Raw genomic sequence first — 24865 nt, forward strand, 5'->3', positions numbered from 1 at the left:
TGTATATGCTCTTCCATCAGCACTGCATACACCCTGTTTTTTATTTGTAGCTGGGAATTCTGGTTTTATGCTTTAAGACTGTCCTTTGTCTTTTGGTATTTTTCTTTTTCTTTTTCCCTTATGGTTTGCTTGTTTGTGGGATTTGATTGTGCGTTTGTGTGCCTTTTTGTTCCCTGTATGTTTGTCTGTCTGTTTTCCTTTTCAGGGCTACCTCAAGAAACAAGCCAAAGTACATACGGTGGAGAGTCCCAAATACAACTACGAGTAGGGAAATAAAATAACCAAAGTCTCAACGAGACCAAGAGACACCATTAAAAGAACACTTCCTGAATGGACAGCCCCTGGACAGTCAATGAGCCTTCTTTAATACAGCAGTACTTGCAGGTGCAGAACACATAACAAGCTTTTAAAATTGACAAGACAAAGAAAGCTAGCCAAAATGACGAAACAGAAGAACTCACCCCTAAAGAAATTCCAGAAAGAAGTGACAGCTAAAGAACTCCTCAAAATAGATATAAGCAACATAACTGAACAAGAATTTAGAACAACAGTCATAAAATTAATCACTGGGCTTGAAAAAGGCATGGAAAACATCAGAGAAACTATTGCTACAAAGACTATGGACCTTACAAATAGTTGTAATGAATTAAAAAATGCTATACATAAGGTGCATAATAAAATGGAGGCATCCAATGCAAGGACTGAAGAGGCAGAGAGGAGAATAGGTGAATTAGAAGACACAATTATAGAAAAAGAGGAAGCCAAGAAAAAGAGATAAACTGATTCAGGAACATGAAAGGAGAATTCAAGAAGTGAGTGATATAATCAAAAGGAACAATATCCGTATCATAGGAATTCCAGAAGAGGAAGAGAGAGAGAAAGGCACTGAAGGGGTACTTGAACAAATTATAGCAGAGAACTTCCCTAATCTGGGGAAGGAAACAGATATTGAAATCCAAGAGGCACAGAAAACTCCCCTCAGATGTAACTTGAATCAATCTTCTGCACAACATATCATAATGAAACTGGGAAAATAAAAGGACAAAGAGAGAATTCTGAAAGCAGCTAGGGACAAAAGGGCCCTAACTTACAAACGTAGACCTATCAGAGTGGTTGTAGACATATCTTCTTGGCAGGCCAGAAAGGAATGGCAGGAAATCTTCGATGTGATGAACAGAAAAAATATACATCCAAGAATCCTCTATCCAGCAAGCCTGTCATTCAGAATAGAAGGAGAGATAAAGGTTTTCCCAAAGAAACAAAAATTGAAGGAATTCATCACCACTAAACCAACCCTACAAAAAATCCTAAGGGAGACTCTATGGGGGAAATGTTGCAAGGAACACAAGGTACCAGAGACACTACATCCTACAGTGTAGTAGGATGTAGACACTACATCTTATCAGGAATCCTAAAGAAAACACAATGACTCTAAACCCATATCTTTCAATAATAACAATGAATGTAAATGCTCCAGTCAAAAGACATAGGGTATCGAATGGGTTAAAAAAAAAAAAATTCATCTATTTGCTGTCTACAAGAGACTCATTTTAGACATGAGGACACCTTCAGATTGAAGGTAAGGGGATGGAGAAATATCTATCATGCTACTGGAAGTCAAAAGAAAGCCAGATTAGCCATACTTATACCACACAAACTGGACTTTAAAGGCAGTAACAAGGGATGAAGAAGGGCATTATATAATAATTACAGGGTCTATCCATCAGGAAAAGCTAACAATTATAAATGTCTACGCACCAAATTTGGAAATACCCAAATACATAAAACAATTAATCATAAACAGAAACAGTCTTATGGATAAGAATGTGCTAATAACATGGGACTTTACTACTCCACTTCCAGCAATGGATAGATCAACTAGACAAAGTCACTAAAGAATAATGGACTTGACTGACACATTGGACCAGATGGATTTGACAGATATATTTAGAGCTCTACATCCTGAGGCTATGGAATTCACTTTCTTCTCAAGTGCTCATGGCACATTCTCCAAGATAGATCTCATACTGGGTCATGAAGCAGCCCTCAATAAATATAAAAGAATTGAGATCATACCATGCACACTTTCAGATCACAATGCTTTGAAACTTGAAATCAATCACAGGAGAAAGTCTGAAAAACCTCCAAAAACATGGAGGTTAAAGAACACCCTACTAAAGAACGAATGGGCCAATCAGGCAATTAGAGAAGAAATTAAAAAGTATACAGAAAGAAATGAAAATGAAAATACAACAATTCAAAGTCTATGGGATGAGGTAAAGGCAGTCCTAAGAGGAAAGTACATCTCACTCCAGGTCTATTTCAAAAAATTAGAAAAAGCACAAATACAAAAACTAACAGTGCACCTAAAGGAACTATAAGAAGAGCAACAAGAGCACCTCAAACCCTGTAGAAGAAGGGAAATAATAAAAATGAGGGCAGAAACAAACAATAGAGTATCCAAAAAAACAGCTGAACAGATCAATGAAACCAAGAGTTGTTCTTTTGGATAACAAACTAAATTAATAAACCTCTAGCCAGGCTTCTCAGAAAGGAGAAAGCACCCAAATACACAAAATCATGAATGAAAATGGATTTATTACAACCAATCCCTCAGAAATACAACCAAATCCCTCAGCAATCATTACGGAATACTATGAAAAATTATATGTCAACACTGGACATCTTAGAAGAAATGGACAAATTTCTAAACACCTATGCACTACCAAAAATCACAGGGGAAGAGATAGAAAGTCTGAACAGACACATAACTAGTGAAGAAATTGAATCAGTTATCAAAAAATATCCCAACAAACAAGAGCCCTGGGCCAGATGGCTTCCCTGGGGAATTCTATCAGACATAATACCCATTCTTTTCAAGCTATTCCAAAAAACAGAAATGGAAGGAAAACTTCTGGACTCATTCTACGAAGCCAGCATCACTTTGATTCCCATACCAGACAGAGACTCAGCAAAAAAAGAGAACTATAGGCCAATATCCTTGATGAATACAGACACAAAAATCTTCAACAAGATACTTGCAAATCGAATTTTTGCAATAAAAAGATATTATCCACCATAAATCAAGTGGGATTCATGCCTGGGTTACAGGGCCGGTTCAATATTCGCAAATCAATCAATGTGATACATCACATCAACAAAAGAAAAGATAAAAACCACACGATCTTGACAATAGATGCAGAAGAAGCATTTGAGAAAATACAGCATTCCTTCTTAATAAAGACCCTTGAGAAAGTCGGGATAGAAAGAACTTACTTAAATATCATAAAAGCCATTTATGAGAAGCCCACAACTAATATCCTCAATGGGGAAAAACTGAGGGCTTTCCCCGAGAGCAGGAACACGACAGAGATGTTCACTCTCACCACTATTGTTTAACATAGTGCTGGAAGTCCTAGCATCAGCAATCACACAAGAAAAGGAAATAAAAGGCATCAGAAATGGCAAAGAAGAAATCAAACTTTTATTTTTCACGATCGACAATATATCTACATAGAAAACCCGAGAGACTCCAGCAGAACCCTCTACAACTGATCCATGGATTCAGCAAAGTCGTAGGGTACAAAATCAACATATAGAAATCGGTTGCATTTTTATACACCAATAATGAAGCAACAGAAAGAGAAATCAAGAAACTGATCCCATTCATAATTGCACCAAAAACCATAAAATACCTGGGAAGAAACCTAACCAAAGATATGGATCGGAAGATTAAATATTGTTAAAATGTCATTACTACTTGAAGCAATCTACACATTCAATGCAATCCCAATCAAAGTTGCACCAGCATTCTTCTCAAAGCTACAACAAACTATCCTAAAATCTATATGGAACAACAAAAGATCCCGAATAGCCAAAGTAATATTGAAGAAGAAAACCAAAAAGGGAGGCATCACCATCCCAGACTTTAGCTTCTACTACAAAGCTGTAATCATCAAGACAGTATGGTACTGGCACAAAAACAGACACATAGACCAACGGAAGAGAATAGAGAACTCAGAATCGGACCCACAGATGTATGGCCAACTAATCTTTGACAAAGCAGGAAAGAGTATCCAATGGAAAAAAGAGAGCCTCTTTAACAGATGGTGCTGGGAGAACTGGTCAGCAACATGCAGAAGAATGAAACTAGATCACTTTCTCACACCATACACAAAAATAAACTCAAAATGGATGAAGGACCTGAATGTGAGACAGGAAACCATCAAAACTCTAGAAGAAAAAGCAGGAAAAAACTTCCTTGACCTCAACCTCAGCAATTTCTTACTTGACACATCCCCAAAGGCAAGAGAATCAAGAGCAAAAATAAAATATTGGGATCTCATCAAGATAAAAAGCTTCTGCATGGCAAAGGAAACAATCAAGAAAACTAATAGGCAACCAACAGAAGGGAAAAAGATAGTTGCAAATGACATATCGGATAATGGGCTAGTATCCAAAATCTATAAGGAACTCATCAACTCCACACTGGAAAAACAAATAATCCAGTGAAGAAATGGGCAGAAGACATGAACAGACACTTCTCCAAAGAGGACATCAAGATAGCCAACAGACACATAAAACGATGCTCAGTGTCCCTCATTATCAGGGAAATACAAACCAAACCACACTGAGATACCACCTCACACCAGTCAAAATGGCTAAAATGAACAAATCGGGAGACTACAGATGCTGACGAGGATGTGGAAAAACGAGGACCCCCCTACACTCTTTGTGGGAATGTAAACTGGTGCAGCCACTCTGGAAAACAGTGTGGAGGTTCCAAAAAAAATTAACAATAGAACTCCCCTATGATCCAGCAATAGCACTGCTAGGAATTTACCTAAGGGATACAAGAGTGCTGATGTATAGGGGCCCATGGACCCCAATGTTCATAGCAGCACTCTCATCAAAAGCCAAATCATGGAAAGAGCCTAAATGTCCATCAACGGACGAATGGACCGAGAAGATGTGATTTATCTATACAACAGAATACTACATGGCAGTGTGAAAGAATGAAATCTGGCCATTTGTAGCAATGTGAATGGAACTTGGGGGGGTTATGCTGAGCGAAATAAGTTAGGCAGAGAAAGACAGATATTATATGTTTCACTTATAAGTGGATCAGGAAGAACTTAACAGAGGACCATGGGAGGAAGAGAGGGAAAAAATAGTTTGGGAGAGGGAGGGAGGCTAACCATGAGAGACTCCTGAAACTGAGAACAAACTGAGGGCTGATAGGGGTGGGGGTGAGGGTATGGGGGTGATGGGCATGGAGGAGGGCACTTGTTGAGATGAGCACTGGGTGTTATATGGAAACCAACTGGACAATAAACTATTAAAAAGGGGGGGGGAGAAAAATATGCAGATACTTGAAGGTAGACTATAGGACACACCAATGATTATCAACACGAGAGGCCCTTTTTCATCTCTCTTAAAAGTAGACAAATTGTTTTCATCAGGATAAACTTTGATGGGACTAAATAGTGAATTAAAGACAAAAGGAAGTAGGGAACCTAGGTGGCTCAATCGGTAAAGTGTCTGACTCTTGGTTTCCGTTCAGGTCATGATCTCACAGTTTGTGGATTCCAGCCCTGCACTGGGCTCTGTGTTTACTGTGCAGAGCCTGCTTGAGATTCTCTCTCTCCCTCTCTCAATAATAAATAAATAAACTTAAAAACAATTTTAAAGTTAGGGTAAAAGAGAAAAAGGACAGATATATTTTGAAAGAGTTGAAAACTAAATTTATAAAATGTGAAGCAGTCTGTTGAGAGTACCTAAGGACTCTTAGGAAGATGGACTGTTTTTGATCTTTGAAGTTAATATCTGAAATGTAATTCATTTAATTCCTTAATTCCTTAGAGTTACAGAAAATGAAAGTGTTATGAAAGGTAAGTTTCACACTTGATGTAAACAATAATTTGAGATTCAGAGTCTTACTATTTTAATCTTGCTACTGTTAACCTTTGCATTTGATTCTGTGTGTGTGTGTGTGTGTGTGTGTGTGTGTGTGTGTGTATTTTTTCAAGTAAACTCTACACCCCTACGTGGGGCTTCAGCTCCCAACCCAATATAACTGAGCTGAGCAAGCTAGGTGCCCCAATTCCTCATATAATTTTTTTAAATAAAAGGATCTTACTATTTTTATTTTTTAAATATAATTTATTATCAAATTGGTTTCCATACAACACCCAGTGCTCATTAAAAGGATCTTTTTAAAAAAGTTTCTGGAGGGGCGCCTGGGTGGCTTAGTCGGTTAAGTGTCCGACTTTCGCTTAGGTCATGATCTTGCGGTTCATGGGTTCGAGCCCCGCGTCAGGCTCTGTGCTGACTGCCAGCTCAGAGCCTGGAGCCTGTTTCAGTCTGTGACTCCCTCTCTCTCTGACCCTCCCCTGCTCACGCTGTCTCTCTCTCTCCTAGAAATAAATAAAAAAAAAAAAAACATTTAAAAAAGTTTCTGGAGGGGTGCTTGGCTGGCTCAGTTGGTAGAGCATGTGACTCTTAATCTTGAAGTTGTCACTTGGAGCCCCACGTTGTGTATACAGATTACATACAAACATAAAAAAAATTTTGGATCCTTTCATCTTCTGTCATTTCTTTCTGGTTTTTACCTGGACTCCAACCTTGCCCATTAATGGTAGCCATTAAAAATGTTTATTCTAATTACCTATATTCTCCCTCTGAAATATCTTTGTGTTTTTTCAAATAATTTTTTAATGTTTATTTATTTTGAGAGAAAGAGAATTCAAAGCTCTGCAGAGCCTGACATGGGGTTCGAACTCACTAATCATGAGATCATGTCCTGACCTGAAATCAAGAGTCAAACATTCAACCGACTGAGCCACCCAGGTGTACTTCAAATCACTTTCTGTGCATACTTGAAGAAAACATGGTTGTGTTACTATTTATGAAATTTTATATACCACTTTTGCATTTAACATTACCATAAACATATTTCTCATGTTGTTAAAACCTCTTATAAGTACTATAAACTTTAATTACAAAAGTAGTCAACTGTTTATTGTAAAAATATGCAAAAAATACAAAGGTAAATAAGATATAAAGTTCAATTCTTCTTTGGTACCTCTTTCATTAGAATTCTGATAAACTCTGTTAACTAGTATTTTTCTATATGTTTATATACAGACTATTTTTAGGAAACAAAAATGGATCACATAATACTCTGACACATAGCAGTACTCAATATTGCAGACATCCTTCTACGTTAATCCATACATATCTGTTTATTCTTTCTAATGGTTGCCCAATATTTCACATTATTGTTAGACTCATAATTCCTTAGTGGTGGAGCTTTTGTTTATTACAGCTTTTCACTATTATAATCTTGTAGTAAACACTGTTGTGCACATATTCTTGTATATATTTTTTAATTTTTTTAATGTTTTATTTATTTCTAGGAGAGAGAGAGACAGCGTGAGCAGGGGAGGGTCAGAGAGAGAGGGAGATACAGACTCTGAAACAGGCTCCAGGCTCTGAGCTGGCAGTCAGCACAGAGCCCGATGCGGGGCTCGAACCCACGAACCGCGAGATCATGACCTGAGCGAAAGTCGGACGCTTAATCGACTAAGCCACCCAGGCGCCCCTGTATATTTTTATTTAAAAAAATTTTTTAATGTTTTATTTATTTATGAGAGAGAGAGAGAGAAAGGGAGAGAGAGAGACTGTGAGCAGGGGAGGGTCAGAGAGAGAGGGTGACACAGAATCTGAAACAGGCTCCAGGATCTGAGCTAGCTGTCAGCACAGAGCCTGACACAGGGCTCGAACCCACAAACTGTGAGACCATGACCCGAGTCGAAGTCAGATGCTCAACCAACTGAGCCACCCAGGTGCCCCCCTTGTACGTTTTTAAAGGCTGCATAATATTCCACTGACTAGATATGCCAATTCCTATTATGGGACTTTTGGGTTGCTTCCAAAAGACTGTTTCAAATGATAAGGTCAACATTTCAACAATGGTGCATACCTGGCTTAAGGTAGCAGTGCCAACTGAAGAAGACTGGCAGACTTAGAAATATTATCAGGTATGTTATAGAGCTAAAATACCTTTTTAAAACAACTAAAGTAGTTTCTTTAATATCCTTAGGCTTCCTAAACAAAAGCATAATACCCAAACTGAATTTTTTGTAGCTGTCAGCTAACCAGTTTACCCACAAAATATGCAAACAAGACTATTTCTCATTTTTCCTTTATTTAGCCAATTAGCAGACTATTTTACACATAAGAAAACAAACTGCATCACAAAATAACAAACCAAGTATTTTTGACTCCTTGATGTTTATTTCTGAAGATTTTACTAATATGCTGACTTTCTGGGTCCTAACATGAGAAATCAAACACATGGCCTGAAAGCACACCTCTTCTGAGACTTGGGCCCTGAAGCTCTCAGTTAACCTTTCTTCATATAACTGATTGAGCAACGTGGCTCTGCACAGTGAATCTGATTCTTGGTAAAGTCTCTTACTGGTTCTATCTTTAGCTGAACACAGGGACAATAGTTTCCACACAGATGGCAGCAGTGGTGGAAATGGGTTTTGATTTTATCATCTATTATGTGATTTCTGCCAAATGACAGTATTCTGGCAGATGGCAGCGAACTGGGAATCTGCAATCTCATTTCCTTATTGGTGTGTTCTGCTTATGTTTGTTTTTAAATGTTTTGATATGAGCTTCATTACTCTAATAAAGCTTTCTTTCCCCATCCAAAGCTTAGGGTTTCTTTATATTTACTTATAATGGGCCCAATATCTAATAATAATATCTACAAAAACTTAATTCCTATACCAAAGATGAAAGAAAACAAGATCTTAACATTCAATGGTCAGCTTTCTTTAGCTTCTCTAAATAATTGAGTAACTGTAACTTAGTATTACTTTGGAACTCTGAAGCTAAACAAAGAACAATAAAGAAACTCAATTATAAATTAGACACTCAGAAAAATGATAGTTTCCAAAAGCCAAACAAAACAATATTTAATAGTTTTCCAAACCTCAAATAAGTTTAGCCTTTTTAAAAACTAACAAAATTCAGGGTGCCTGGGTGGCTCACTTGGTTAAGCTTCCAACTTCAGCTCAGGTCATAATCTCACAATTCATAAGTTCAAGCCCAGCAACGGGCTCTGTGCTGACAGCTCAGAGTCTGGGGCCTGCTTCAGATTCTGTGTCTCCCTCCCTCTCTGTATCTCCCTCCCTCACACTCTTATCTCTCTCTCTCTTAAAAATAAACAAACATTAAAAGAATTTTAAAACTAAGAAAATTCAATACCTTTATTGTACAAGATACGGACATTAGAAATAAAATAATATCTCTCCAAATTCCTGCGAATCACAATTCTATTAGTTATCTATTGCTATATAATGCATTATCCTCAAGTATAGTAGCTTAAAACAATGAACATTTGTTATCTTCCTTTCTGTGGGTCACAAATTTACAAGTGGCTTAGCTGGATGGTTTCAATCTCTTGGAGGCTAGACTGCTAGGCTGCTGTCAACTGAGGCCTGACTGAGACTGGAGGATCAATGAACTTTTCACTCCAAGCTACTACCAGAAAGCTTCAGTTCCTTGTCATCTGGATGTCCCCAAAGGACTGCTCACGATATGGCAGCTGGCTTCCTCCAGAACAAGAGATCCCAGGAAGTCACAACCAAGATGGAAACAGCAATGCCTTTTTATAACCTAGTTTCTAAAGTCACACACCATTATCTCTACTTTGTTAAAAGTAAGTCATTAAGTCAGACACATGTAGGCAGAAGGGAACTGAATTGTGAGTCTTCAAGGAAAGAATCTCAAAGAATTTGTGGTAATATATTTAAAACCAACATACTCAACAACGATGAATCTAACGGTGCTTAAGTGTTCTTGTTTTTTTTAGCTGGTCAACATCAAAAGACTGATACCTGTTTCTTTCTTAATCTTTGATGCTTTATCATAATTAGATTCTCTAAGTTGTTCAGAAGGTAAAATTTTTTCATTTTATGAATACAAAATATTTTTTGAGCAAATAGACTGGTGTATCATGTCTCTGTATAGACTGTATTAATCTATCAGGATAAAATCAACTGAAACACGATCTATTTCAGTTGGGATACTAAAATCATTATTAACAGGATAAGTGCTTATTTCACATTAAATGAAATAAAACCCAAAGACTTCTGAGATTTCTTTACTTTTAATGTAAGCTTTGAATGTACTGTTAAAGGAAAACAATGGTCTTGCCACAAGATATACATTCAAGGGAAAACTCAGACTAGCTGTGAGTTTAATTAATGACCTTGGTTAGTCAAGAAAAAAAAACATTCTTAAACAAATTTTAAAGTTTTAATATCTGGTATATAATTGTACAGAAAAGTTCATATAAAGTCCTTTTAAAGATGGCTCTTTGGGGCGCCTGGGTGGCTCAGTCAGTTGGGCATCTGACTTTAGCTCACGTCGTGAATTGAGGTTCATGAGTTCAAGCCCTGCGTTGGGCCCTGTGCTGACAGCTCAGAGCCGCAACCTGCTTCAGATTCTGTCTCCCTCTCTCTGCCCCTCCCCCACCTGTACTCTCTGTACTAAAAAAATAAGCATTAAAAAAAAATAAAGAAAAAAAAGATAGCTCTTTGTTTCTGTATAGTGAAGGAAACAATCATCAAAACTAAAAGGCAACCAACAGAATGGGAGAAGATATTTGCAAATGACATATCAGATAAAGGGTTAGTGTCTACGGCCATACCACCCTGATGGCGCCCAATCTCATCAGATAAAGGGTTAGTATCCAAAATCTATAAAGAACTTATCAAACTCAACACCCAAGAAACAGATAATCCAGTGAAGAAATGGGCTAATGACATGAACAGACACTTCAAAGAAGACATCCAGGGGCGTGTGGGTGGCTCAGTTGGTTAAACGTCAGACTATAGCCCAGGTCATGATCTCATGGTTTGTGGATTTGAGCCCCAAGTCGGGCTCTGTGCTGACAGCTGGCTCAGAGCCTGGAGCCTGTTTCAGATTCTGTGTCTCCCTCTCTCTCTGACCCTCCCTTGCTCACACTGTCTCTCTCTCAGAAATAAATAAAAAAACATTAAAAAAAAGAAGACGTCCAGATGGCCGACAAATGAAAAAATGCTCAACATCACTTATCATTAGGGAAATACAAATCAAAACCATAGTGAGATACCACCTCACACCCATCAGAATGGCTAACATTAACAACTCAGTCAACAACAGATGTTGGTGAGGATGCAGAAAAAAAGGATCTCTTTTGCACTTCTGGTGGTTAATGCAAACTGGTGCAGCCACTCTGGAAAACAGTATGGAGATTTCTCAAAAAAATAAAAATTGACACAGCAATTGCACTAGTAGGTATTTATTCAAGGGATACAGGTATGCTGTTTTGAAGGGGCACATGCACCCCAATGTTTATAGCAGCACTATCAACAATAATCTAAGTATGGGAAGAGGCCAAATGTCCATTGACGGATTAATGGATAAAGAAGATATATATACATACACAATGGAATATTACTCAGCAATCAAAAAGGAAATCTTGCCATTTCCAACTATGTGGATAGAACTAGAGGGTATTATGCTAAGCAAAATTAGTCGATCAAAAGGGCGCAAATAATCCAATGAAGAAATGGACTAACAATATGAACAGACACTTCTTCAAAGAAGACATCCAGGGGCACCTGGGTGGCTCAGTCGGTTAAGCGTCTGACTTCAGCTCAGGTCATGATCTCACAGTTCGTGGGTTTGAGCCCCAAATCGGGCTCTGTACTGACAGCTGGCTCAAAGCCTGGAGCCTGCTTCAGATTCTTTGTCTCCCTCTCTCTCTGACCCTCCCCTGCTCATGCTGCTTCTCTCTCTCAGAAATAAATAAAAACATTAAAATAAATTAGTCAATTAGAGAAAGACAAATATCACGGCTTCACTCATATGAGGATTTTAAGATACAAAACAGATGAACATAAGGGAAGGGAAGCAAAAATAATATAAAAACAAGGAGGGAATTAAAGCATAAGAGACTCTTAAATATGGAGAACAAACAGAGGTTTACTGGAGGGGTTGTGGGAGGGGAGAAGGGCTAAATAGGTAAGGGGCATTATGGAATCTACTCCTGAAATCATTGTTGCACTATATGCTAACTAACTTGGATGTAAATTCTTTAAAAATTAAAAAAAAAAAGCTCTTTGGACAAATAAAACTCATTTAAAAACAGCTATTTGTCTTTGCCCAGATTTTATCACCATGTAAAATAATATAAATATAATTGTTTCTGCAAACTTGAACCTAACTTCTCAGGAAAAGCCTAAGTAACTTAAATTTCTCAAATGTCCTCTACTGGCTTCACTTTTCAAATATAAAATTGTCAAGTCATTAGTTCAATTAAATTTTATAATAGATCATATCTTTATTAAAAGGGATCAATTCCTAAAATGCCATATTCCTACAATGATTAATATATTAGCTTGTGTTGTAGTTTTCAAACTCTTAATGTTAAGATTTTAGACTAATATAAGATTGAATTAACAAAAAATCTTTAGAATTTCTAATTAAGATAAAAATGCAAATCACTGATCATCAAATATGTTTTTAATTTAACCTTTTCTCTTATACATTATAGAACAACCATCAAATAAACAGATGAAAGGGTATATAAATACCTTTGGATGATGTTAAATACATGTTTATTATTGCCACTTAAATCACCATAAAAGGATATGAAATGTGGGTTCATAGAGAGAATGAAAAATAATTCTTGGTTACATGACTTTTAGTTTTTTCTGCATCTATGAGGAAACAAAGTTGGTTTCTTTGAGTAAGGTTGTATTTAACATATACAGTTGACATGGCCCTAGGTAAAAAAAAAAAAAAAAAATTACAGAGAAATAAAAATATGTACACAAGAAGGGGGTGCCTGGGTGGCTCATTCAGTTAAGCATTAGACTCTTGGTTTTGGCTCAGGTCGTGATCTCATAGTTCATGAGTTCAAGCCCCACATCCAGCTCCAAGCTGATGTTGTGAAGCCTGCTTAAGATCCTTTCTCTCTGCCCCTCCTCTGCTCTCCTTGTCTTTCTCAAAAATAATAAAACTGTAAAAAAAAAAAAATGCATACAAAGCCATGGATACATGCTGTCCATTTATCAAGGGCATTGTTACCGGTTTTTTTAAGGTGAAAAATATATAAACTTACATTGCCTTATTTAACATGTTTTTAAGGTTTACCTTTAAAATTTTATTTTAAAATTATTTTTAAGTTTTTCAGGACACGTGGGTGGCTCAGTCTGTTAAGTGTTCGACTTTAGCTCAGGTCATGATCTCACAGTTTGTGGGTTTGAGCCCTGTGTCAGGCTCTGTGCTGATGGCTCAGAACCTGGAGCCTGCCTAAGATACTGTATCTCCCCCTCTCTCTCTGTCCCTTTCCCACTCTCTCTGTCTGTCTGTCTCTCAAAAATAAAGAAACACAAAACAAATCTTTTTAAAAAATAAAATTATTTTTAAGTTTTTAAATAGATCATCCACACTAAGAATAGATATGCTTTTGGGTTGTTCAGGACTTTGACAAGCATTAAAACTAAAAGTTTTTCAAATTCTCTAGACCCCCCCAATAAAATTAAAAAAACAAAATCAGGGGATCCTGACTGGCTCAGTCAGTAGAGTGTGTGACTTCTGATTTGGGGGTCATGAGTTAAGACCCCAGGTTGGACACAGAGATTACTTAAAAAAATTTTTTAAAGAAAAAAGAAAATCAGTGAGTACTTATTGGAAACTAACATCTATACTGACATTAGATATGCTTTCAGGGTTGTTCGTGATTTTGACATCCTTAAACTAAGAGTTTTTCTCTTTGAGATATTTTAAAAAGAAAATAAAAAACTACTTATTAGAAACAATTGAACATCCTAGAAAAGTCTCATTTATTAGAATTAATTTACAACAAATACATTAGTGCAGCTTAAGAATTTTGGCCTTTACATTTGTTGTATTAAGTATTCTAAATCTTTCCCATATTCTTCAGATCCCTGATTCTTAATTTTCCATTTTCAGCTTACCTCTTAGTTTACCAGAATATGGAAGCTTAATATTATTAGAGCTGCTCTCAAAATGTGGTTCACACATCAGAGCATCAGCAACACCTAACAGCTTATTAGACATGTAGTCTCAGATTCCATCCCAGACAAACTGAATCAGATTCTGTATTTTAACAAGATCCTCAGTCAATTCATATGCACATTAAAGTTTAATAAGCACTGTTGTAGAGATCATATCTTCCTTTCTTTTGACTTAAAAATAAAATGCACCCTTCTTGCTATCTCAAAATTGTTCTGTATCCTTAGTCACCCTCTTTTTGTTTTTCTTTCATTTCCAGAGGAAAAGACTTCTTCCTCTGTTCCACAACTAAGCCCCCTATATAAGCCTGTGTTCTTGACTCATCCAGTCCTTATTTAGGACCCATTAATTCGTTGCCTCCCTCTCTCAAATATGCTTACAGGGACCAAATTGTATATATTTTGCATATCTAACATCTACCACAGTACAAGGCACAGAGTTAGGTATGTTGAATTCATAATTGACTCTTTTTTCTGCCTCTCTCAAATCAAGTGTTTCCTTTTTTATTAAAAAAAATTTTTTTAACATTTATTCATTTTTGAAGGACAGAGAGAGACAGAGCATGAGCAGGGGAGGGGCAGAGAGAGAGGGAGTCACAGATTCTGAAGCAGGCTCCAGGCTCCCCCGACGTGGGGCTCGAACCCACGAACCGTGAGATCATGACCTGAGCTGAAGTCAGCCGCTTAACTTACTGAGCCACCCAAGTGCCCAAAGTGTTTCCTATTTTAAAATAAAACACAGTAGGGGCGCCTGGGTGGCTTAGTCGGTTAAGCGTCCGACTTTCGCTTAGGTCATGATCTCGCGGTTCGTGGGTTCGAGCCCCGCGTCGGGCTCTGTGCTGACTGCCAGCTCAGAGCCTGGAGCCTGTTTCAGTCTGTGACTCCCTCTCTCTCTGACCCTCCCCTGCTCACGTTGTCTCTCTCTCTCTCTCCTAGAAATAAATAAAACATTAAAAAAAATAATAATAAAATAAAATAAAATAAAACACAGTAATAACTCATCCTGCTATACCTTGCTTGGTCTTTTCTTTCACTGTCAAGCCCTTAGATGTCTTCTCACTTAATACATATTTATTGATACTAATTGTGGACACAGCACTATGGTTAGTACTATTGCAAAATCCAAAAATCAAAAGAAATAGTCCCTATCACCCTAGTGCTTACCAGCATTGAAGAGAAAGAGAACATGGCTCACATGGCTAAATAATGAGAGAAAAAAAAATGCTAGGTGCTTTAAAAGAGTAGGTTATAAGCTTGCACTTGGCTTCACACGTAGCAGATGATCAAAAAGATGTTGAATAAAGGCCTACTTGCCTGTTTTTACTTATCAAGTCACTTCATAAACTTTTAAATTCGGTCTCTACACAATTCTTCTAAAACCACTCTTTTCCATGTCCCAGCGACCTTCCGATAATCAATTCTCCCACCATGAAAAAGCTACAGACCTCATAACTACATACACATGAAGCAAGCATGCTCCTTATTTTTCATTCTAGTTTACTGACTACTATGACTCTTACCACACTGTACAGAAATCTGTTAGGAAAAATATAACTAATATTTTAGTCAGGCCTGATCACTGACCCCATTAACCCATTAACACACTCATAAAAAACATAAAAAGAAATGCAAAGTTAGAACATCCCAGGAACCTGGTTATCAGTGATTTGATATGTCAAGGCACAAAAAAATCAACTAAATGGTGGAAACAATACCAGAATTTAAAAGTTTAAATATCAAAAGTAAGAGAGCAGTTAAATAGGCCATGATACATTTTTTTAATATTTTATTTATTTTTGAGAGAGAGAGAGCATGAACAGGGAACGGTCAGAGAGAGGGAGACACAGAATCTGAAACAAGCACCAGGCTCTGAGCTAGCTGTCAGCACAGAGCCCGACAGCCCACAAACTGTGAAATCATGACCTGAGCTGAAGTCGGACGCTTAGCCGACTGAGCCACCCAGGTGCCCCTAGAACATGACATATTATGATCTAATATTAAATAGCCATTAGAGATCCTTCTACAGATTAACTGATATTAAAAAATGTTCATGGTGCCAAGTGAATAAACGAAAGGAGTACCTTCATGTAATGAAAAAAGAATCTGGCAACAAAACACTCAGTGCGGACCTCTCTCAGTACTGGGATTACTGCTAGAAAAATCTCATTTTCTTCTTTGTGCCTTTTTACATATTCCAAATTTTCTGTAAGTACATATAACTCTTTTATAAATAGAAAAATTATTAAGAGGAAATTCAGAAATATAAAGTTATTAAAAATTATTTTAGGGGCACCTGGGTGGCTTAGTCGGTTAAGTGTCCGACTTTCGCTTAGGTCATGATCTCGCGGTAGTGGGTTCGAACCCCGCGTTGGGCTCTGTGCTGACTGCCAGCTCAGAGCCTGGAGCCTATTTCGGAGTCTGTGTCTCCCTCTCTCTCTGACCCTCCCCTCTTCACGCTGTCTCTCTCTCTCTCTCCTAGAAATAAATAAAAATATAAAAAAAAATTATTTTAAAAGTAGCAGGTTGAATATGTAAGAACAAGTCATGTTTCAGTCTTCCTTCTCCTTAATCTCTCCTGCGTTTACTGGTACAGATGTATTTCCTGAAACTTTCTGCTTTGCTTCTATAACTTTGTTTTTTCTTGGTTCTCTTCCAGCTCTTAGGCACCTGTTTCTTTGCCTTGTTTGGTTCTACCTCCTATTTCTATTCCCTAAATGGGGCTGTATGCCAAGACTGAGTCCTAAGCACGCTGCTCTTGCTCTACACACCCTTCACTGCAGAGTCTATCCATTCTCAGTCTCAGCAATTACTTCTCAGTATATGACTTCCAAGATCTACATCTCTAGTTCTTTCCTTGTCTCTGGAATAGTATTCTTCAAACTGAACTGGAATATTCTACCTTGTTCCACCTAAAATTCATTTTCTACCAAATTAATTTCCTTGTTTGGGGCCTTCCTATATGTATTTATGGATCTATTATGCATTGGTCACCTCATTTAAATCTTAGTTATCTCTCTCTCTCTCCCTCTACTCCAATACTTGGTCACTAAATGTTCTGAAACATCTCTTACATCGATTATTTTTTTTCTAGTCTAATCCTGATACCCTGCTAATCCTTACAGATCTCAACACCTCACACAAGTAGTCCAATACCTAAGTCTAATTAATCTTGTAAATCTCCAGTCTCTAGCTCTAAAACAAACAAAGAACGAAAGAAAAAAGAAACAAAACACAACCTACACACTGCTATTGTTGTGATGAATTTTCCTAAAATTGCCCCCCCCAAAAAAAAAAAAAAAGGAGGGGTACCTGGGTGACTCAGTCAGTTGAGCATCCAACTCTTGATTTTGGTTCAGGTCATGATCTCACAATTTGTGAAGCCTGTGTAGGCTCTGCGCTGATAGTGTGGCGTCTGTTTGGGATTCTCTCTCTACTCTCTTTCCCTGCCACTCCCCAACTTGTGTGCACTTACAAGCTAAACTCTTTGGTCTGACATTCAAGAGATTCCAGTGTAGCCCTACTTCTCTCTTGTAAACTTATTTTCTAACATTACATTACAGAAATCATCTAAGCAAACTAGTCTACTTTTAAAATAAGCTACAGAAGTACATAAACATTCGTGAGTTTTTCTGGAAGCTTTGCTGTTTAATGTAATAACCACTGCTACATGTGGACAAGACAGAAATAACAGATTAACAGTAGACTGGAAATGTTAAGGCAGAACTTGGGCAGGAGCCAACACAATTCAGATCAGGGGCCATGGCATTCTGGAAAAGGCAAAACTATGGAAACAGTAAGATCAGTGGTTGCTGAAAGGGAAAGAAGGAATGGTGAAGAGGCAGAGCATAGAGGATTTTCGGCACAGTGAAACTATATTGTATGACACTACAGTGGTAGATACTGGACATGGATATATTTGTCCAAACCCACAGAATGTACAACACCAAGAGCAAACCCTAATGAAAAACTACAGACTTTTGGTGATAATATGTCAATTTATATCAACTGCAATAAACATATCACTGTGGTGGTGGTACAGAAGACTGTGCATGAGTGAGGGGGAAGGAGATAACAGAAGTCTCTGTACTTTCCTAGGGGCTGCTCTAAAAAATGCTTGTTAATTAAAATACATATATACTTCAAAAACTGCTCACCTAAAAATATTTAAGTATTTAATCCTTGTCCTCAAGATAAATTCTAATGTAGTTCTTCTATAAACCATTTGTGAGCTATAAAGTATAACTTAATTTCTGGGATATGTTCTTTTATTTTTATTTATTTCAAAATTTTATTTATTTATTTATTTTGAGAGTGTGCCTGCGTATGTGCAAGGGAGAATCAGAGTGAGAGAGAGAGTGTGAGCAAGCAGGGGAGGGGCAGAGAGAGAGGGAGAGAAAACCCTAAGCAGGCTCCATGCCGTCAGCAGAGCCCCATGTGGGTCCTGATATCAAGAACCATGAGACCATGACCTGAGCTTAAATCAAGAGTTGGATCCTCAAGCAACTGAGCCACCCAGATGCCCCAAGTTCCGTCTTTAAAAGCAATATATATCTACACTGGAATTTCAAAAATGCACTTATTTTCAGATAATTAGTGCTTTGGTCAGCACCAGAATCATCTTATTTTTTTTTAAATATTATTCATTTTGGGGGAACGCAAGCAGAGGGATGACAGAGGATCCGAACCTGGCTCTGCTCTGCAGGTTGACAGCAGTGAGCCCAATGTGGAGCTCAAACTCATGAACCACAAGATCGAGACCTGAGCATAAGTCAAACCTCAACAGATTGAGCCACCCAACTGCCCCAGAATCTTCTTGATAAACTATCATTTTAGTTTTGACAAAGAACAAGCAGCGTTAAGATAAATGCTTACAGAAAAAAATTCACTGCCAGATAATGTTTGCAGTATATAAGAACAACTATATAACTAGGTTATGTAAATCTGAAAATTATACCTAAAAATCAACAAATTTTGGAGCTAGAAGGAATGAGAATATTTAGTTTACCTTCATCCATTTGAGATCTACTGCAAAAAGTACAAACACCTCTTTTGTAACAACCTCTATATTTTTGCTGCTGATTACATTTCTAATATCTTCTCCTACTACCAAACAGTTTCAGCTGTTCAGAAACTCGCCATTTCTTATTAATTTGCTAAGTCCTTTCATAACTCAGTGTCTCAACATATATTCCTCCCATCTGGATGCTTCCCCAGAACCCATTCACACAAGCAAACTCCTACTCATCTTGCATCACACCATTTAAATCATAGTAATTCAGAAAACATTTAAGAGAAGTTTGAGAACAAAACTCTGTGGGATAATTCTAAGCAGAAAAAGAACTGCAAAGAAATCTTGAACTTCAGGTAGGAAGTTAAGTTGTTATGTTATTGGTGTAGTAATTATTTTTTGTGTATCATAGAATACAGTATATAAATAAATACGATCAATACTGGGAACCGGGGTTTTACTGTGAGAGAAGGGAGATATAAATATGGACTAAAGGAAGATAAAGAAAAACCCTGTAGTGCTGGATTTGAACTGTAAGTATCAATTTGATACACACACACACGTACTCCCTGGTTCTGTCCACTGAAATGACCATTCCACAATAGTAAACAATAGCGATGAGTACAGTTAGATTTCGGTTTTTAAATTCTACTCTTTTTTTAAAAATTTTTTTAAATTTTTTTTTTTTAATTTGTTTCTGAGAAAGAGAGAGACAGCGTGAGCAGGGGAGGGTCAGAAAGAGAGGGAGACACAGAATCTGAAACAGGCTCCATGCTCCAAGCTAGCTGTCAGCACAGAGCAGAATCTGCAACAGGCTCCAAGCTCTGAGCTAGCTGTCAGCACAGAACTTGACGCGGAGCTGGAACCCACGAACCATGAGATCATGACTTGAGCCAAAGTCGGACGCTTAACTGACTGAGCCACCTAGGCACCCCTTTAAATTCTACTCTTAACTAAAAAAGCAGTTTGAAAAAATGGTTGATTCCAGGTCTGACATGAGAAAGGTACAAAGTAAGCCTGGGAATCCTGTATGACTAAGGATATGTTCAATGACTAAGGAGTCATGTCAAAGGACATAAGAACTGGCCACTGGTCAACTTTGAGCCAATTTTAACATCAAAAGGAATACTGATATACTTAACACAAAGAATAAAAAAGAATGCCAGATAACAAATATAGGAGAAATGTAAGAATGTTTTAAAAATTACCCTTTCTTTGTAGACCTCAATGTAATAAATGATATAGGTAAGGATCACTACTGGATGCTAAGAACAGTGACTGAAAAGTTTTTGGGTTAGTCATACAGTCTCGAAGTATCACCTTATAGATCATATGCTAATTATAAAGAGGAAAATAAACCTTACAAGAGAGTGATTTGGTTTCTCTACATTAACCAAGTGGTAAAATTTAGCTCACCAGTAGTGAGATAACTTGTTATTATATGTATCCTGATATGATATAATGTGAACTTCACAATCTCTCCTATGTAACATTTTTGCTAAAATTGTTTATCTCGAATATATCCATAAAGAAACAATCAGGAAAATTAAAGTATGTAGGAAATTCTACAAAAACTACTCTAGACTCTTCCAATAAGTCGATGTCATGAAAAATAATTAAACAGGTAGGCATACTGTTCTAGATAAGAGATATAATAACCATGTGAACCATGATTGGAACCTGGGTGATAAAAGTAAAACAAACGCTACTATAAGACATTTTTTAAGGTCAATTGGAAAAATTTAAACACAGACTATATATTAGATATTACTGAATTATTATTGATTTTCTGAGGTGTGATAATATGATAAAGGAAAATGCCATTCTTAGAAGATAAATGTAGAAATATTTAGAAATGAAATACAAGATATCTGCACTTGCTATCAAATGGTTCAGCAAATATGAAGCATATACGGCAAGATGACAACTGGTAAATATAGATGAAGTAGATGGATATTCACTGATACAAGTCTTTTAAATTATCTGTAGACTTGGAATTTTCAAAATAAAACCTTTGGGGGGAAATCAGTTCAGATGTCATATCTTGGAAGACTTCTTGGAACTTCTTGGAGGAATTCTTGGAACTCTTCTAGTGGAATTCTTTTTTCTATTTTCAGTATTCCTACAGGACTCTTTATATTTCTTCTTTAGCACTTAACAAATTTGAAATTGTCCATTTACAGGTCTGACTTTCTCCCTAAACTTCATGGAACCAGCCTCATTTTCATTATCAGAGCTCAGCTCTTTATCTGACAAGTACTAAATATTCAGCGTTTGCTGTATGGATGAGATAATTGACATACCAAGTTGACAGGCCAAAATTGAAATTCAAGTATTGCCATAATCATATTGTGCCTCAAACTCAATGAAATCCATCAAGCAGTAAGCTTATTAAATGTTCCTACATGGTCTGTACCATTACAATAGATGTCCACATCATTATACAAAACCGAATTAAAAACAAAGCATAAAACCCTCTAGCAGTCTCACCCTTAAGTCCTTACAGGCCTATTTTCATGTTAAACTCTTTCTAGTTTCAACTCAAGAAAATTAGAAAAGATGCATACCTGTTCGATATCCTTGGGATTGGAGGTCTGGTTTTCTCCCGTGACTCCAGACTGCTCATTTTCCCATGGTAATTTATTTTTTCCTTTTCCTGCACTTAATACCCTTCGGGTACATATAGTAGGACTGTAAGATCCATAAATTTGCAGGCTGTCCCTTGTGTAGTCACCACAGTGACAGTGTGCGCTCTGAGTTCTGTTACCAGCCAAAAGCCAATCTGTATCTGCTCCATGGGCCAAATGGCTTGACCTACCCTGGGCAGATGATGGCATAAGTACTGCATATTCTACAAATCCCTGTTCTGTTATCCTTGGGAGGGTTTTCCTAGCCAATCTGGCCTGCACAGCATTCATCACTCCATCTCCATTATCTTGCAGTTCAACAGTATCCACAGCTTTGAAAAGGATGCCGGTTTTACCTGAGCCCATTGACGATGCCAACACAGCAAAGGCTTCAAGAGCTGCTTGCCGTACCCTTCGTTTGCTATCTACAAGAGCTGGGGCAAGATCAAAAGACAGTTTGGTTAAGTCAAAATCCTCACTGGGGTAAGTCAGGAGAGAGCAGATGCAAATGTTCACTACCTCCTCTCTCACTCTGGAATGCTTATGTTTGAGATGTTCCAGGAGTAAACAAAGCACCTGTTGAGGACCTACCTCCTTCATTAGCTTGAGGAAGATTTTCATGTATTCTTGTTTGATTACCAATTTGTTATCTGCCAGCACTTTGACAGAGGCTGCTATAACTGGTCCCAAGAACTGTTGTACCTGCTCTCCAAGGCGAATAACCAGTAAATGCAGGACCTGAAGTGTGCCATGGACCACTTTGAAGTTAGAATCGTCTAACAAATTATACAGCAAGCTAATGAAACCGACAAGACTGGAATGAGGGGTAGAACTAGGGTTAAATCTTCCCATCACCTGTTTTAGTTCCTCAACAGCCTGAGTCCGGTTCTTATAGTCTTCCTGGTCTAACAATCTTGAATGCAGCTCTTGAGGAATAATCCCAAATTTAAGATTGCTGTTGGAAAGAGTCACTGCACAGGGGTGAGGATCTTCGGGAAATCCAGAGGCTTCAAGTTCCAAATAATAAGGAACCTGACTTCCAAACTGGGACTCCAGGCGGCGATTGTAGTGTCTCCTCAACGCAGATGGCAGGCGAGAGATATAGGAGTGGAATCTCTCATGGCCAAGTCGTTCCCCAATTTGCTGAAGTGCAGAGAAAGCAGTCTCTGATTCTTCTTCTACCTCCTGATCGCCAAGTTTTCTGGCTAGGGATATTATTACCTCGGTGAGATCTAGGCTGAGCAACAAATCCTCAGGAGTAAGCAGAATAGGAAACAGCAGTGCTGTGGAAGCGCGAAGCCGGGCGTCGGTACTTTCCAGTCCCTGTTGTATAAGCGTTCTCAGCACCTGTCCAGAACTACGTTTCAGACAGACATGTAGGATTTGCAGCGCATCTTTCCGTAGGGCTGGATTCTCTTCTCTTAAGGAGACAACCAGTTGAGGCAGAAGTGCTAAGCTAAACGCCTCTTCCAGCTGGCCCGCCTCCCCCTGACCCCGGAGAACGTCCGAAAGGAGTTGCAAGCAGAGTCGCTTCTCATCACTACCTCCTTCCACAAGCACTCGGCCCAAGGCCGGGTACAATGCTTCCTTCCGTCGGGGGAAGCCGAGTCGACCGCCCCGCCGCGGCAAAGCAGCCTGCAAAGCCTGGAAGGCCTCGGAAGGATCTGGCGCGGTCCGAAGGAGTTGAAGAAGCCGAGTCTCCTCTTCGTCTCCTCCTGACAAACCACCTCCGGACCCAGACCAACTACTCGTGATTGCTTCCGCCGGCATCACGAGGGTCGAGGCCAGAGGCGAAGGTGTCGGGGGGCAGGAGCCGTGGTCTCCCGCAGCTCCACGGCAGTAGTTTTTCTCGCCTCTCATGGTGCCCCCACCTCGACTATCATCAGCCTCTGAGGCGGAAGGACGACTGCAGCTCTGGAGGCGACAGGCACAGAGGGCTGGAAGGTGCGGCAGCAGGAGCAGCGCAGGGGGCACAGCCGCCATGGAGGGTCGTCAGGTGGCAAAGCCTGGAGGAAACCATCGTCTCTGAAGGGCTCGATGGAGCCCAGCCTTCCAGGTTCCTCTCCAAGCCCCAAGTTGTAGAGGAGGAAAAGGAACAGCTTCAGTTAGCTGCCAAGCCGCTCCCGACTCCCGGAGACTGCCTTCGGCAAAATGGCCCCTGCCAGAGCCCCAGACCCCACAGCAGCCACCGGGCGTATCCAGGGGCACCACGTGACCAAACCGATCGCTTCCATGGTGATACAGCCAGAGCGGACCTCTTGACCCGGAAATCAACCTGCCGTGATGAATGCTGGGTCCTGTAGTCCACGTCAGGTGTTAGGCCTAGGCAGCAGGCTCCGGGGAAAGGAAGTGAGAACATTACGAACATAGCGAACGTACGTAGAGCGGAGAAGGCAAAGCATCGGGAAGGCATTAGACGGAAGTGATGTTCTCGCTCCGAGCGGAAGTTCCCCGCCCCACCCGAAAGAATCGGGGTTTGACTGGAGACGAGTAGAGGGTCCTACCCCGACTCTGCTGGCCTGCAACTTCTCCTCCTGTCGTTACCTACCTGATTCCGGGGACTCAGGTATTTTCCTTTTGCTGTCTTCCTGCGGCGCGGGCTTTGGCAGAATTTTGCCGGAGTGACGCTGGTGCTGCAGTAAGAGGTAAAGAAATGAACAGGAGCAAGCAAGGAGAAAGGCGACATCTTCTTGTGCAGGGCTTGTTACCGTTGCAAATGCGTTGTTTTCTACAACCCTGAGTAACTCCGATCGTTTTGTCCTGCGGTCAGCATACCCTGACAGGAGATTCGGACCCAGTCCAACCTCATAGCTCGCATGCCTTTTTCAAATTCTGGTCTTTGGGGCCGTTAATTTCTCCGTCCTCCCCCCTCCCGTTCCCTACTTCGTTTACACTCCGACCTTGGAAAGTTGAGGATTTTCTTTCATTTTTTCTTAATCTCATCACTTTAAATTCTCTTTTAAAACGTACTTCAGTTTCCCCTGTAGCTCACCATCTTTCCCTTGGACGTTCTCAAAGTGCCCTAATGCAGTTCCTCTGTGAGACTTCCCTCCTTCCCTCCTCCCGCTCCCTGTGCCATCCCCACCTCCCTGCAGGATCCTTGCGCGTTTCTGCAGCCTTTCAGT

The 24865-nt window shown here is 39.0% G+C and overlaps 2 protein-coding genes across 7 annotated transcripts in view; one reads left to right on the forward strand and one right to left on the reverse strand.

Annotated features, from left to right (window-relative positions):
• The window catches only part of TOGARAM1 (TOG array regulator of axonemal microtubules 1), an 87156-nt gene extending 63206 nt beyond the window's left edge, over positions 1-23950 (reverse strand). The window contains exon 1 of the mRNA XM_039257433.1: positions 21681-23950. Within this exon, the coding sequence (XP_039113364.1) occupies positions 21681-23723 (2043 nt within the window). The 5' untranslated portion in view covers positions 23724-23950. The remainder of the gene's footprint in view (positions 1-21680) is intronic.
• Positions 23951-24075: 125 nt separating this feature from the next.
• The window catches only part of KLHL28 (kelch like family member 28), a 29732-nt gene continuing 28942 nt past the window's right edge, over positions 24076-24865 (forward strand). For 2 of the 6 annotated variants that reach the window (XM_039257430.1, XM_039257432.1), the window contains exon 1: positions 24076-24306. The gene's annotated coding sequence lies outside the window, so the exon portion shown is untranslated. Of the gene's footprint in view, positions 24386-24865 lie in introns of all 6 variants that reach the window. The other 4 variants (XM_039257429.1, XM_039257431.1, XM_039257427.1 and 1 more) reach the window with 3 other exon arrangements.

Source organism: Hyaena hyaena, unplaced genomic scaffold, assembly GCF_003009895.1.
Source record: "Hyaena hyaena isolate Hyena2069 unplaced genomic scaffold, ASM300989v1 scaffold_621, whole genome shotgun sequence".
NCBI lineage: Eukaryota > Metazoa > Chordata > Mammalia > Carnivora > Hyaenidae > Hyaena > Hyaena hyaena.